Below are 15,895 nucleotides of genomic sequence, written 5' to 3' on the forward strand. Positions count from 1 at the left end.
GTCTGATTAGGTGATGGGTCCACTTCAGTATGACCACACGACTACATCCTGAACTGTTATAATCATGGCTGAATCCGGCTGGGCCTGCATCCTCCTTGGCCTGCAGTCGATAAAGGCTCTCCTGGGTAGTCTGTTCTCTCGCTAAAGATAATGACCCTGTTGGGCAAGGGCGGAGAAGGAAGGTTTATTGTCCCATGTCCCAACCATGTTTGGCTGGGCAGCCCTGTTTTGGTAAAAAGTGCAAGTAATTTTCTTTGGAAATTTTGATATTTAAAGCCAATTTTCAGGAAGGAGAGGTGCTCTTTCCGACAAATTGTTTTGAAGATAGACTCTGTATGTTGGCCTGTGGAAATTTGAATTCCGTGACTCTACATGTAATGTACCAAAACAAATTTTGATGGGAAAAGCTAATTTTGAAAGTTGGTTACTATCTCATATAAAAAAAAATGGTCTTCTTCGGGGCGTGGGGCTGTGTAGATTGTGAATCAGCAATAATAGGATGTATGTATTCAACCCTTGATGTTGTCCCATTTCAACTTAACTTAAACTTGCGCAACGTTTATGGTGTAAGTTGCGCTTTAAACGTTGCGCAAGTGGACTTACGCAGTTGCGTAAAGTTTCGTGAAATCGGCTGCTGGTAGTGGTGTTTGATTGTTTAGTATTGTGTACACCCATCCGGGTTACCGGTCACTACCTGGTGATCGAGTGGGTTTTACCCCATTTTAGAGTTTGGATGTTTAAAAAGTAAATATGTATTTAGATAGAATTAATTAAAACTCCTGCCCGACCTTTGACCCAGCATAAAATGTAGATATAGGTGTATTAAGCAGTCAGTGTAAATACATGAATATATAAAGAGAGAGAGTGAGAGACTCCGAAAGTACTCGGCCCATTATTTCATGTAACAAGGAGTTTTCACCAAAGCGCACCAAAAATCTAAAGACGGCCCACTGCTAAATATTGCCAGGCTTTTCATTTCATTTTCTCCAGACCCACCTTTTGGAGAGAGTGATGAAATGTCGCCCGATGTTGTGGCTGCAATGATGGGCGACCTATTAAGCCAAAGCGTCGAGAAATTAGCTGTGAGCGCACGTCACAGAGGTTAGCATTGGCTCTCAGATTCCTTGCAAACAAAAACTTTAAAAAACTAACCACATCGTAACTAACACCCACAAGTTCAAATAATGCTGATTCTGTCAATCAAAGATTCTCTATTTTCTGATTTTGTTTTTGTTTGGGTCCCTTTTGATAAAGTCCTTGGTAGTAAAGGCAGTGGACACTATTGGTAATTACTCAAAATAATTAGTAGTATGAAATCTTACTTGGTATTAACTAGTAATGGGGAGAGGTTTGTAGTATAAAACACTGTGAGAAATGGCTCCCTCTAAAGTGGATTTTCCTGGAATTTGATATTGAGACCTCAGAATTAGATTTTGAGGTCTCGAAATCAAGCATCTGAAAACACATAACTTCGTGTGACAAGGGTGTTTTTTCTTTCATTAGTAACGCGCAACTTCGACGACCAATTGAGCTCAAATTTTCACAGGTTTGTTATTTTGTGCATTTGTTGAGATACACCAGGTGAGAAGACTGGTCTTTGACAATTACCAAATAGTGTCCAGTGTCTTAAAGAGGCATAGACTTGTAAGCAAATATTGATCATCCAATTGGTGTTGAATGATAAACGCACGGATCACTACATGTACATGTATTCTTAGCCTACGTTATGTTACCATGTGGTGAATGCTCATTTACAATGGAAATTCTTCATAAGTTTGTGTCACAGCTCAGGCAGTTAAATCCAAACTACAGTTATGAAAGGTTCTAATTGCATGCTGCACATGTCATGTCAGTGGTTAATACTTTGGAAAGACTTGGGTTGTCCACATAATGTAAAATACCTCCCTGGGATGCATAAAACCACAGGATGAAAAATGACTTTCGTCATTTGTGGGTTGGCAATGAGTAAACTTCATACAGTGGTGTTGTTGCTTTGTTTCTGTGTGTATTTGGTGTGTGTGTGGGTGTGACTTTGAAATCCAAGATGTCTGATTGGTTTGAGCAAGTTGTTAATAATGATAGTTAAAAATGATTCCTGGTTAAGCACGCGCGACGGATAATTTTTCATTGTCGACATTCTGATTTTGTGTGAATTTCTAACTACATTAAGGAACACGTTGCCTTGGATCGGTCGAGTTGGTCTTTGAAAATGTATATGGTTGTAAAGATGTTGTAAAAGTAGAATACAATAATCCACACAAACACTCCTCGTAATTTCTCGGTTTTCCTTTTACCTCGTCGACTAACACGGCTGGCCGTTTATTGGAATCAAATTTTTGACTGCCATAAATGGCCGACCGTGTTGTTTCGCAAAGTAAAAGGAAACCACGCAATTTTGAGGCAAACTTGTGTGGATCATTGTATTCTACTTTTAAAACATCTTTCCAACCCAGAACGGTTACAATTGCTTTTTATAGACCAACTCGTCCGATCCAAGGCAAAGTGTTCCTTTATTATAAGCAATTGGTTCACCTGATAAGTCTGCTGCCATCTAGTGTTCCTTTATTATAAGCAATTGGGTCACCTGATAAGTCTGCTGCCCTCTAGTGTTCCCGATGACCTCATATTGAAATAAAAACCTTCTGTAACTTGTGCTCAATTTTGTAGAGCTACTTGTGCACAACCAACCAAGAATTTATTATGTGGTGTAACTACATGTATGCCTCTCTTTCTCTCTGTTGATGACAACTCATACTTAATTGCCATAGACTTGCATGTTTTTTTTTTCTTCAAAGCATCCAATCGTGCATTATTGCGAACTAACGCATCTTTGAGCTTAAACACAATGCCGCCATGCCCTTTAAGAGCGAAACTCTAGAGTACTCTTTGACAATTATTAAATCTGTAGAGTGTGAAGGGAACAAGTTGACCTCGCTTGACCTCGTTGACATTCAATGTATGCGTAATCCTCATTGGAAAGGTCAAGCCAGGGGCGCCCCTACTGGTTGCCTTTTAGAGTCTATCGGCTAGTCATTGGTTTCTACAGCATCATTTCATCATAACTAACAATGAATAACATGTTGCTGTTTGTCAGTTTGGTATCCACAAAGATCAGCACCAATCTTGTTACTACATGTGTGTTTTTTTTTGCTTGATCTTTTTTCTTATCAGGGACCGAATACTTAGAGAACAATTTGTGGACAGCTTACAAAAAGTTGCTTAAAGCTGAATTAGGTTGCCAGCCAAAATATTATGTAGTGGATATTGTTTGTTAATGGTACCCCAGTAATATTTAAGAAGCAAAACATATTTTCTTAGAGAACAATTTGTGGTTAGCATACAAAAAGTTGCTTAGCAGAAACAGATTTTGCCAGCCAAAATATTATGTAATGGATATTGTTTGTTACTGGTACCCTGATAATATTTGCTAAGCGAAAAATACTTTTCTTCTTAGCAGCTGTATGACAATCAGGCCCTGCTCATATTCACCCTCATTGTAGCATCATCTGGGACCAATGTCATAAAGCTGCTGAGTACAGAAATGTGCTAAGCGCAGAAAAAAACTTTGCTGAGCAAAAAAAGGTTACCAACCAAAATACCATGTTTTGTTTACAGGTTGTGACTGGTTCCCTGCTAATATTGGCTAAGCAGGAAAAATGTGCTATCAGCACTACCCTTTTCTACTTAACAGCTTAAAGACATTGTTAATCATTATGCATGGTGTTATCTCATATCTCTGGTTTTTTTTGCTGCTGGAATAATGTTGATCTGCTCTGCTGGACATTTTCCTGTAGCTGAGGAATTAAAAACTTTAAGCAAAAATGGTTATGTTCCGCTTAGCTACTTTTTGTTTCTTTTAAGCAGGTATATTAATTTGTGCCCTGGGCTGGGTTTATCATTGGTTCTATCTCTATCTTAACAATGTCATCTTTAGATGCACCTCTGTACAATCATGTCATCGTTTCAATCATCACAAAACTATTTCATCTTGGTTGAAGCTTTCCATTTAGGTAGAGTTGCAAGTGGGTTTTTTTTTTTGGGGGGGGAGGGGGGTGTAGAAGCAGTTAGCAGATGGTAAAATTAAACAACCAGTATGGTTTTAGCGGGAATAGGGCTTTAAACTCACAAAATTATATTTACTATACAAATTTAAACAGGAATTTCCCCCGACCAACCACCCCACCCACTGAGTCAGCATTGGAAAACATTTTTTGGGGAAACAAATCTGCATTTTCATGACTCGGTCCAAATATCAACAATAAGCTTTGAATGACAACCCACTGACCTGAAACTATTATTTTTGATGTGTTCCTCTTGATTGACGACTCTGGGTTTTTTAGTTATTAGGCATCGGTTGAGGTCTCAACATCGACTTTGCTCGGATGGACTTAACTTTTGTTTTCTTCTGTAGTATAAATTGCCATCCACCAAAATTTTCCTAATTTTTCTGTTAAGGTTTCCCTTTTTTGAATCGATTTTAGAAAGAAAGAAAATTCCCTCTTGAAAAGGACTATGGCAGTTACAATGTTGATGTACAGAAAATAATAATAGCGGACTTTACAAATTATACGATACGGATGTCTGTAATCCAGTAATTTCTGTTGCGATATTGGCGACTACGTTGACAAAACAAAAGTTGCCAATCAAGTCTACTTTAAAACTAGTTGCTTTATCCAGGCATGCAACTTTTCTGAAAAACAGTGCCATACATGTAGAAAACTGAAAAACACTGTACAAAACTTTAGTCTGATTGGCCATTTCCTGTATTCCTTTTGCAATTAAAAGTTGCATGTCTGTGTATCAGTCCTCGTGACCGAGATAAACTTTACTAACATCTAAATAAATATTTGATTCAATCTTCAGAAGAAGTACCCCCTGGTCGTAAGTCACCAGGTACGGCAGGTACCCCCGGCGGCAGCACAGCGAGTAGCACCGGTGCCGTAGAGACCGATCATGTGGTCATCATGCCGGAGGAAGAGCCGGCCGTCGAGGGTGCGCCCGGTGAGATTGCCCCCATCAAGAAAGTTAAGAAGGTTAGTCAAATCGTTTGAGCTGCTTTTTTATTTTATTTCATTTTAAGGTAATATCACAAGTTTTCGAGATTGTACATTTAGCGACCCAGTAACCATTAAACAAAGAACTTAGAACTAGTCCTAGGAGATATTAAAAACTTAAGGCTAGTCCTAAGTTAGGACGAGTAACTCTTCCCTACTCGAGATAAGACTAGTCGTAACTATTTGTGAAATCCACCCCAGTTTTGCATGACTTTGAATTTATTGACCCAGTTTAGCTAGGCCCAATTTCATGAAGCTGCTAGACCAAAGGATGTTCGTTAGCAATTGTCTGCTAAGCAGAAATGAGCAGGAAACCATTCACAAAATGTACATGCAACATGGTAGCTTGGCTGTTCACCTTATTCTGGTGAGCATAACTTTGTTGTGCTTAGTAACCTTTAGTTCTCGAGCAACTCCTTAAATTTGGGCCTATAACTAAACATCATCAAGACAATCTTGGTTGCGCCATTTTGGAAGTTGATGCCCCTGTGGGATGACACAGTGAAGCTGCATTTTAGGCAAAGCAGTGATTAACCCACTTTGGCCATAGGGAGACCACCAATGCTGACCATAGGGAGAAGACCACCAACATACATGTAAGGCAAGACAGCTCAGTGGTAGAGCGCCAACACGTTTAACTACGTGCTATTTTGACTCGCAAAATGGCGAGCGTGGCAGACAGTAGCCACAAAACCAGGCCCTTTGTGCCACAAACTCAAAATTTGTTAAGGTGCTCCTCAAATGGATGAAGAAGAGCTTTAAAATAACACTTAACCAACTAGGGCCTAAAAGGTAAGGCTATCTGAATATGAAGAATGCTTAAGACACCACATCAGCATGGCAATATATTTTACTTTGAATGCAATTTAACTATTCCAAAGAACTGCCTGATTTGGGCTCTGGATGTATCACACTTAACACCTAAAATACTTCTAAGTATGCACACTTTCTTGACTTATATAAAGATTTACACTGGTTATTTGCCGCCGTAGTCGGGGGGGGGGGTAATTTCTTCCCGAGGTCATGCTCATTTTCTTGACACTGGTTCACGCCACGTCTAAACAATGGAATCGATCGTACACTCAACAGAGACTGCAAACTTGTTAACGTAATGATAGTAATCAAAGTGAGCTGCTCTACAGCAGATTATAATCATACCAGTGAAAGTCATGTGTAGTTATTTTCAATTCCTAAAAGAGAAAGTTACTGATTGCAATATGTTGCTGTTTGTGTGACTGGATGCAATTTTTGTTACTGTACAATGCACATCAAAATTGCCACCGTGGTAGTGCTTTTCATTGGGGACAGTTTTTTTCTAAATCGATTCAAAATCAGAACATTTTTTGAGGATGGCAATTCTATACTTAAGAAAAATAAAGTTGGGTATTGGACAGCGTGAACCAGGGGTCTTTCTCAAGCGTGGGTTCGGGCTCCGTCTCTGTGCACTGTGAACGCAGTGGAAAGACTGCTTGGCTTTCTGGCCTATATACACTTTAGGAGTACTGTGTATTGTGCACAAAGGTGGACGAACATCAACAAACGGAGTAGGATCCCTAGCTGAGGTTTGAGAAAGGCCACAGTTACTCTGGTTGGGGTTGGGTGACCAGGGCCCAATTTCATAGAGCTGCTTAGCACCAAAAATTGCTTAGCATGAAATATCTTCCTTGATAAAAACAGGATTACCAACAAAATTTCCATTTGTTGCATATTTCTTGGTACTGGTATTCAGCTGTTGTTTGCTTGTCTTGAAAATCACGTGGAAATTTGGCTGGTAATCCTGTTATTATCAAGGAAGAAATTTCATGCTAGGCAAATTTTTGGTGCTTAGCAGCTCTATGAAATTGGGCCCTGGGGATTGACATCCTGACTACGACGGAAAATTCAGTCATATGCCGTGTCTGAAACTGCGACTTAGGCTACAGTCGCTAGATCAGCATGCTGCCAGTGCTAAAGAATAGGCAGATGCGCAATCTAGCCATAGCTGTAGTCGCAGTCGGCATTTCAGACACGACCATTCTTGTTTGGGTATTCACATTCACTTGTATTGATGCTTGCTTAATATAATGAGTAAATTTAATATTGTACACACGGTCCTTTTTTCGACAATGCCAAACACTATACTCAGAAGTTCAAACGAATGGTGGCTTTCGGTAAAAAGCAAATCAAATATGTACAGGTTTGTATTACTTTTGAACTCGTACTAACATTCTTTGGGTTCACCATGCCGCTAAAAAAAATTTTTTTTTGCTTTTTTCATCATTAGTTATAGTGAAATAGTCCTGGTTTCATTCAGATTTTCGAAAAAATTGATGAAATATATGGTTGCAGGCTTGACACTTCAGTCTTTTTAAGGACGAGGTAGTTTTTCCTTAACAGAACAAGGAAAATGTCAAAATTGAATTTGTTCTCATGTGAGTGAGGGGATCGTTTTTGAGAAGTTTTTAGCCTCGCGTTCAAAGCAGTGGACACTATTGGTAATTACTCAAAATAATTATTAGCATAAAACCTTACTTGGTAATGAGTAATGGGGAGAGGTTGATAGTATAAAACATTGTGAGAAACGGCTGCCTCTGAAGTAACGTAGTTTTCGGTAAAGAAGTAATTTTCCACAAATTTGATTTCGAGACCTCAGAATTAGATTTTGATGTCTCGAAATCAAGCATCTAACCGCACACAACTTCATGTGACAGGCTGACAGGGGCAGTTTTTTCTTTCATTATTTCCTCGCAACTTTGACGACCAATTGAGCTCAAATGTTCACCGATTTGTTATTTTGTGCATATGTTGAGAAACACCAAGTGAGACGACTGGTCTTCGACAATTTCCAATAGTGTCCAGGGTCTTTAAAAGAACTAGGAAAATGTAAAATTCAATTTGTTCTCATGTGACATGTGAGGGGGGATTTCTAGCCTCACGTTAAAATGGTAGAAATTGCTATGTATCCGAAACTCTTCCAATGCGAAATTCAGCAACATCCAAAACATCTGATGACATTCAGAGAAGAATAGTGCTCTGTTTTTACATGAAGGGATGTACTTGCACAGCCTACAAAGGGCACCACTGTCGTGAAAGCTTAGATTTCTCTTGAACCATCTCAAGTATCAAGGCAATACCCAGGGGCACTTGGGCAGTTGCCTACGTTGCTTCACTGAAGTATCAGGCCTGATTTATATGTGAACAAACTGTGAAACTGTCCCAAAAAAATGTGAGATGTCGGAGGGGAATGTCATATTTAAATTGTGTGTATTTAATCTTGGTTTGGTTGAGGGAGGTGTTTAATGGATTTCAAGCATGCGAATTGAGAAATTTTAAATTTTAAACCCAGCTTCCAGCATTATTATTATGCCCCCCCCCCCCTATCCCTGATGCAAATTTCTATGTTTAGCAGGAGTTCAAATTCTTCCAAAAGTTCATTGCGAATATGTGACCTCAAAGTTCAAAAGTATGAATCGAGCTTAAATACCCGGTCACACAGGCCTCGATACTGAGAACGAAAACGAGAATGTTAAAAATGCACTCCCTTGATTGGTTGAATGAGCGTGGGTGGATTCTGCGTGGAGCAGTTCAACCCATAGAATGCATTCTCTTTGCTTCGTGTTCGTTATCGTTTTCGTTACCGCTGCAGTGTGACTCGGTCTTAAGTCTGCTGCCACCTACGTAAGCGTGTAAAAGTCTCCCACTATGATTATTGGTTCTGGTGAAAAAGGATTTTTGTCAAATGATTCGGGTGGTTTAATCTTAATGTTTTATACTTATTCTCTTGGTGATTAGATCTTAGCAGATGGTATGAGGTAAGGGCTAGCCCGGGTAAGGGTGTACCTTGCATGTGTTTTACAGGTGTTCACCCAGTCAAGAAGTCAAGTTACGCTGTCATTTTTTAAAGTTTTGTTTATACATGTATTTTTGTTGTATTGTGAAAGTTGTTGGAAGACCTTGTGCACACTGCAGAGGCTTGTCTTTACAGGAAGTGCTGATTCCCGTCTGGAATCGGTTAATAAAGTGTGGCCGCATCAGGCACATTTTAAATTAAGCCTGAGGCTAATCAAGTCCTTGCGCTCGCTCAAAAAAAGGCGTCTAGTCACTGAGCAACTGGTCCCCTTTCATTCTTCTTTGAACTTGTAAATGTCTAATTGTATGCAGTTTTAGGTCAACTGTAAAAGTGGGGTTTTTTTTGTTTGTTTTTAAGTTGTGTCAAAAAAACAATTCGAATTTTTATTCTGACACGCACCTTTGTGTCCTACAGGTGCTCAAAAGTTTTTGATATTGTGACATGTCTAATTGAATGCAATTTAGTGACTGTAAAACTTGTTTTTTTTCCATTGGTGTCAAGATACAGTTGCATTTTTTTTAATGAAAAGTTTCTAAAAAGAAGTCACTTTTGGGAGCCAATCAGCATTGTTATTCAGCACATCTCTTACCAGGTTTAGTTAGGAGAGGCATTGATACGGCGTGCTGTCCATTGTAGCGATGCTATTTTTATAGCAATGCGTTGTGACTGGTTGAAAGTGCATCACATGACATCACATCATCATTTGCAGAGATACATTTTTTGTACAATTGTAGAGCTAATCATGCATCCCACTGCAATCCCTGCAGTACCCTGGCAGTGTGAAAAGTTTACAAAATGCACTGATCGAAAGTTAGACGTGTAACCCAAAAGCTGATTGTGCCCGTTGAAATTGTTTTGAGTGACCTGATGATCTGTGTAACTTCAGCACGGAATGAATGCTGTTAGTGTGAAAAGGACTTTCATCTCCCTTTGTGATCCCTGCCGCTTGTGAAATGGTTAGATGTAGTCTCCCAGAGTGATCCTTGTCGTTTGTGAAACAGTCAAACTACTTTCCTTGAGTTGTCCTTTAAACGTTCTACGAGAAATCTGCTTTGCCTTAGGATTACAGGACAGTCCTGATACTTCACGAAGGCGATTGCATCCATGCCCCCCTGGTCATTGCCTTGGTGCCCTGGAAATGCTCCAGGGGTGGATTTCACAAAGGTAGTCCTAACTTAGGACTAGTCCTAAGCAATGCTAAGAGATAGGACTGGTCCTAAGTTAGGACCAGTAACTCATCCTAACTTAGGACTGGTCCTATCTCTTTAAGCATTGCCTAGGACTAGTCCTAAGTTAGGACTACCTTTGTGAAATCCACCCCTGTAGAAATTAACACTTTCCTCATAGGGTGCCCTTTACCAAGGAGAAAATGCCTTGGGGCCCTTTCAAAAACGAAGCAGCAGGCCGGACAGAATAGTCTATGGGAATAACCTAGGAAGTCTGGTTTTACTGTACCACCCCAGTTGTCAATGTTTGGTTGCTGCAGAAGAAATGTTCCCTCAGTTTTAAGAATGTAAGCAGATTCAAGTGGCTTTCAGTAAAACGTTAAAGGAACAAGTTGCCTTGGATCGGTTGAGTTGGTCTTTGAAAAGCGTTTGTAACTATAAAGTGCATATGGGCAGAAAGATGTTGTAAAAGTAAAATACAATGATCCACACAAACATGCCTCTTAATTGCACAGTGTTCCTTTTCCCTCGTCGACTAACACGGTCGGCCATTTATGGGAGTCAAATTTTTGACTCCCATAAATGGCCGAGCGTGTTAGTTCGCGGAGTAAAAGGAAAACCACGCAATATTGAGGCAAACTTGTGTGGATCATTATATTCTACTTTTAAAACATCTTTCCAACCGTATGCACTTTATAAAAAACGGTTACAAACACTTTTTATAGACCAACTCGTCCGATCCAAGGCAACATGTTCCTTTAAGTATTTTCTGTTGCCTTCTTGAATTGTGATCATCTTGAAATAGGGTTCTTTGTTGTAAAACAGTTGGCTGTTGCTTTTTTATGTGGCTGTCTGCTCCCAAACTTTCCTCACGCACTTGAAAGACTGTAAAGCAGTTTCAAGCTGCTGTCAAGAAAACACCTCTGTTGCCAGAATGAATTGTGATCATCTTGTCATTTTCTCACAAGGGCGGTTTTTATGGTCGTTAACTTTTTGGGGGGGTTTACCAGTCTATGAACTGACCTTTAAAGATTGCCAAATGTACACATTGGCATGGTTGAGAACATAATTTTTCCGGTGTGAGAGATAGATCGTAGATATACAAAATTTAGATTTTGTTTGTGTTCATGTTGCAGTTTATCTTTGGTATTTGTCAGTTTTTGGTTGTAGAGAATGCATGTAATATCCCCTTTAAGCTTTGTATTTTAATAACGTTTTGTAACAATTGCTTCACCTTTTTTTAGAATCAGCATTTTATCTTGACATTTTAAAAGACAAAGTCATATTTTGTCCATTTTCATTGGTGATCACGAAAACATTTCAATTCCAAGTTCAAAATTTGGTAATTTCAGTTCACCAAAGGAATACATTGGTACATCTATAATTGACGGATAATCTTTGGAAGTAGGCCTGGGCGACGAGTGAAATTTACTACTCGACTAGTCGCACCTCAAATAGTGGCGACTACGACACTAGTCGCGACTACTTTTTAATTCTCAAGATACACGGTGGCAATGTGTGCTGCAAGCACAATATAGTATCGTTCAAGCTTAAAGGCAGTGGACACTATTGGTAATTACTCAAAATAATTATTGGCATAAAACATTTCTTGGTGACGAGTAATGGGGAGAGGTTGATGGTATTAAACATTGTGAGAAACGGCTCCCTCTTAAGTACCATAGTTTTCGAGAAAGAAGTAATTTTCCACGAATTTGATTTCGAGACCTTGAGTTTAGAATTTGAGGTCTCGAAATCAACCATCTAAACGCACACAACTTTGTGTTGCAAGGGGTATTTTTCTTTCATTATTATCTCGCAACTTCGATGACCGATTGAGCTCAAATTTTCACAGGTTTGTTATTTTATGCATATGTTGAGATACACCAACTGTGAAGGCTAGTCTTTGACAATTACCAATAGTGTCCACTGCCTTTAAAGGATTCAAGGATTGCATCATTGATGTCTGATTGTGTTTTGTAAGTAAACTATGTTGTCGTGAATAGTCGTGAGGGCCACAATTGGTTCACCAAATAGGTAGTCGTGACTATTTGGTTAGTAGTTGTGGCGGCACAATTAACTGAGTAACTGAAAAACATTAGTCGCGACTCGACTTTTGATTTATCAGTCACAACTATGACACTAGTCGCACTAGACGCCCAGGTCATTTAGAAGTACGGTCATTTTGTCAAGGGGGTGGGGGGAAATCATTGACATTTCCAAAAAGTACAGCTATTTCTTACATTAAGGGACATGATGCCTTGGATTGGTCGAGTTGGTCTTTGAAAAGCGTTTGAAACCGTTTGTTATAAAATGCATATGATTAGAAAGACGTTTTAAAAGTGGAATATAATGATGCAAACAAACATGCCTTGAAATCACATGGTTTTTCTTATACATTGCAAAAACTTGACTCCACACAATGGCATGTTTTTTTGTCCACAAAAAAAAAATTTGAGGCACATTTCTTGTGGATCGGTATTTGTACTTTTAAAATTGCTTTCTAAACGGTTTCAAACACTTTTCAAAGACCAACTCAACCGATCCAAGGCAACGTGTCCCCTTTAATCATACCATGTATTATTAATGCTAACATTCCAACCTTTGATTCCTGTGTGAAACATCTAGCTTAATTCGTCCGACTCGGATGTACGATTCATTCCGGTAAATGTCCGATTTCATTCTCATTTATATCCATGTCCGGAACTGCTTTTTTTTTATATATTTTTTTTTTTATAAAGATCGTCCGTATCATTTTCATAATCTTCACTTTCAAAGTTGTTTTGGGGTTTTCTTTTGTTATATTATGTTTGACTTTGTGTTCATCAAACAATGTGGCAAGATTCAGTGTTATGTTTCACTGATGGAGTTCAGTATTTTCATGAACTGTTTTTGTTGTATATAGTCCATGTCATTTTGATAATCTTCATTTTCAGAGTTGTTTTCAGGTTTTCTTTTGTTACATATTTTTGAGTTATCAAGAATCGGTGTTATATGTCATTGATGGAGTGTTTTATATTTTTGGGCTGATAGTGATAGGGGTCTTGTGACCAATGCCCAATTTCATAGAGCTGCTTAAGCAGAAAAAAAGTAGCTAAGCACAGCAACATTATGCTTACCAGATGAGCAAATTACCATGTCACAGACAATTTGTAACTGCTAGCCTGCTCAATTCTGCTAAGCTGTCTTTTTCTCTCAAAATTTTCTGATTTAGGAGCTCTATGAAATTTGGCCGAGCGCTTAATTTTATAGAGCTCCTTAAGCACAACAAATTAGGTGAGCCTGGCTAAAAGCACAACAAAATGTTGTAACCAGAATAAGGTGATCTGGGGTAGATTTCACAAAGGTAGTCCTAACTTAGGACTGGTGCTAGGCAATGCTACACATGTAAGAGATAGGACCAGTCCTAAGTTAGGATCAGTAACTCATCCTAACTTAGGACCGGTCCTATCTCTTAGCATTGCCTAGGACTAGTCCTATATAAAGTTAGGAGTACCTTTGTGAAATCCACCCCAGCCAAAATACATATTACATGTACAATATGTGACGGGTATCTTGCTTATTTTTGCTTAGCAGTAATAAATTATCCAGCAATATTTTGTGCTTAAAAAAAAAAGCAGCTCTGTGAAATTAGGACCGGGGAAGAGTGTTTTGTAGCATAACAATGTAGTATTAACCCTTTGCTTGATTTTAATCATAAATATTTTCAATATTTAAAGGAAAAAATTGTTTTAAAAATGTGAAAGGTACATGTATGGGTACCCAGGCAATGTGGTGTAGGGCATAAACTATTACCGACTGCTCGCCCAAAACCCTAGCCTAGTGAATATTTTTGGTAGGGACTGTGGCAGGCTGGTAAAACCGCATCTTCACTTGCTCTGTGGACAGCTAAAAAGCAAAATGTTCATGCTTTGTTCTTTTCAGCAAAAACCGCCCAAATATTTTGCGCTTTTCTTTTGAGTCATCAAAATCTTAATAGGGTATAAAAGCTTGGTGAGGTATTCAAGAAAGGGTCTCTAGAAAGTCACTTATTTTGCCAAAGAAAAGCGCAGAATTCTGTTAGCTGTAAGCGCAGAATTCTGCGAGCTGTAAGCGCAGAATTCTGTGAGCTGTAAGCGCAGAATTCTGTGAGCTGTAAGCGCAGAATTCTGTGAGCTGTAAGCGCAGAATTCTGTGAGCTGTAAACGCAGAATTCTGTGAGCTGTAAGCGCAGAATTCTGTGAGCTGTAAGCGCAGAATTCTGTGAGCTGTAAGCGCAGAATTCCACGGTAAGCCGCACAATGACATTAGGCAACGGTTGCCCTGCAGGAAAAGCATGTGTTTCTCTTTTTTTTTTCCTTTTTTTTTCTTCTTTTTTCTTCTTTTTTAATATAAAATTTAAAATTCAAAATTGTACACAACAAAATTAAGAATTGCAATGGTTGTTTGTTTTTGTTTATTTCTTTTTGTCTGCGAGTTTGTATGGTAGAATTAAGTCTCGACTCGATTTCACAAAGCACTAAGATTCATGTTTAAAGATCAGTTGTCAGTATCACCATAGTGATTTGCATTGTGACATCACCTTAGCTCTTTGTGAAATCCACACCTTTTCATGTAGGCTAAATGATTTGATTTTATTTACATGTATCTGTGGGCATAATATCGTTACCTTCTTTAAAATGTATCCAGTAAGTTTCCCCCGTTTTGATATCTTGATATTTGTACTGGCCTTAGAAATGAAATGAACGGTTTTGAGAAAATCCACTTCAGGGTGAGTCGTTGTTGACTGGCTCTTGTGTCTACTTCATTACGTTGTGTCCGTACTGGCTCATTTAAGTAAACTAAGGTACGCCTGTTTACAAGTAAACTTAAGTATGCACTTTCAAGTAAAGTAAAGTATGACTTACATACATGTAATTACAAGTAAACTCAAGTACACCCTTGCAAGTAAACTAAAGTAAACTTGCACCTAAACTCAAGTAGGCAATTGCAAGTAAACTAAAAGTATGCGTTTGAAAGTAAGCTAGAATTACGCACTTTGGCAAGTGAACTAAAGTACAATTCTTAATTCTCGATACAGGAAGTGAATGAAGATGAGATTGACTGGTGGTCCAAGTACTACGCTTCCATCGGAGAAGTAGAGAAGTGCGGCGACTATCTACAGAGAGGATATGATACACTACAGGTGAGAATTGTTAAATTTGGGGATTTGTAGTTTTCATCCACCCCAATTCTCTTCCAAGTAATTTTGAGACATGATATGACAAATTTGTCCGAACAGTTGTTCATGAAGCATTCAAAGGAATTTTGTTTTGTACCGAATGCTGCCGATTCAGATTCAGCCTTACCTTTTGTTCTTCAGAGAGAAGTGGATTTGCAGGTTTTTTTTAAAGCCATTATACACTTTCAGAACAGGAACAAAAAAAAAGTTCACAGATTTACAAACAACTTATTACAGGGTTTACAGAAGGTAATGGTAAGAGACTTCTCGTAAAATATTATTCCATGAAATGCTGAACATTCAAACAATTATCAATTCTCGACTACGAGAATTACGGATTTATGTATAGTAAACATATGTCATGACACTGCAAAACGTGCGAAAACAAGGTAGGGTTTTCCCGTTGTTTTCTCCCGACTCCGATGACCGATTGAGCCTAAATTTTCACAGGTTTGTTATTTTATGTATAAGTTGTGATACACTAAGTGTGGGCCTTGGATAATACTGTTTACCGAAAGTGTCTCATGGCTTTAAGGGAGGGAGGGGATATGCATCTAGAGAGTGTTGAGAACATTTTACGACAACACGGTTGGCCACGAGCTACTGGTTGATCTGTTGGGGTGTACATGTTAGGATTGTCGAAATGGCA

At 38.8% G+C, this 15,895-nt stretch overlaps 1 protein-coding gene across 7 annotated transcripts in view; it reads left to right on the forward strand.

The window, feature by feature from the left end:
• The window catches only part of LOC117294633 (myoferlin-like), a 144,103-nt gene that overhangs the window by 88,263 nt on the left and 39,945 nt on the right, over window positions 1-15,895 (forward strand). For 4 of the 7 annotated variants that reach the window (XM_033777128.1, XM_033777127.1, XM_033777130.1 and 1 more), the window contains 5 exons: window positions 991-1,101; window positions 4,864-5,033; window positions 7,180-7,230; window positions 12,675-12,710; window positions 15,106-15,210. In XM_033777128.1, coding sequence (XP_033633019.1) covers window positions 991-1,101; window positions 4,864-5,033; window positions 7,180-7,230; window positions 12,675-12,710; window positions 15,106-15,210 — 473 coding nt within the window. The remainder of the gene's footprint in view (window positions 1-990; window positions 1,102-4,863; window positions 5,034-7,179; window positions 7,231-12,674; window positions 12,711-15,105; window positions 15,211-15,895) is intronic. The other 3 variants (XM_033777133.1, XM_033777134.1, XM_033777132.1) reach the window with 2 other exon arrangements.

This window comes from Asterias rubens, chromosome 9, assembly GCF_902459465.1.
Source record: "Asterias rubens chromosome 9, eAstRub1.3, whole genome shotgun sequence".
Lineage (NCBI taxonomy): Eukaryota > Metazoa > Echinodermata > Asteroidea > Forcipulatida > Asteriidae > Asterias > Asterias rubens.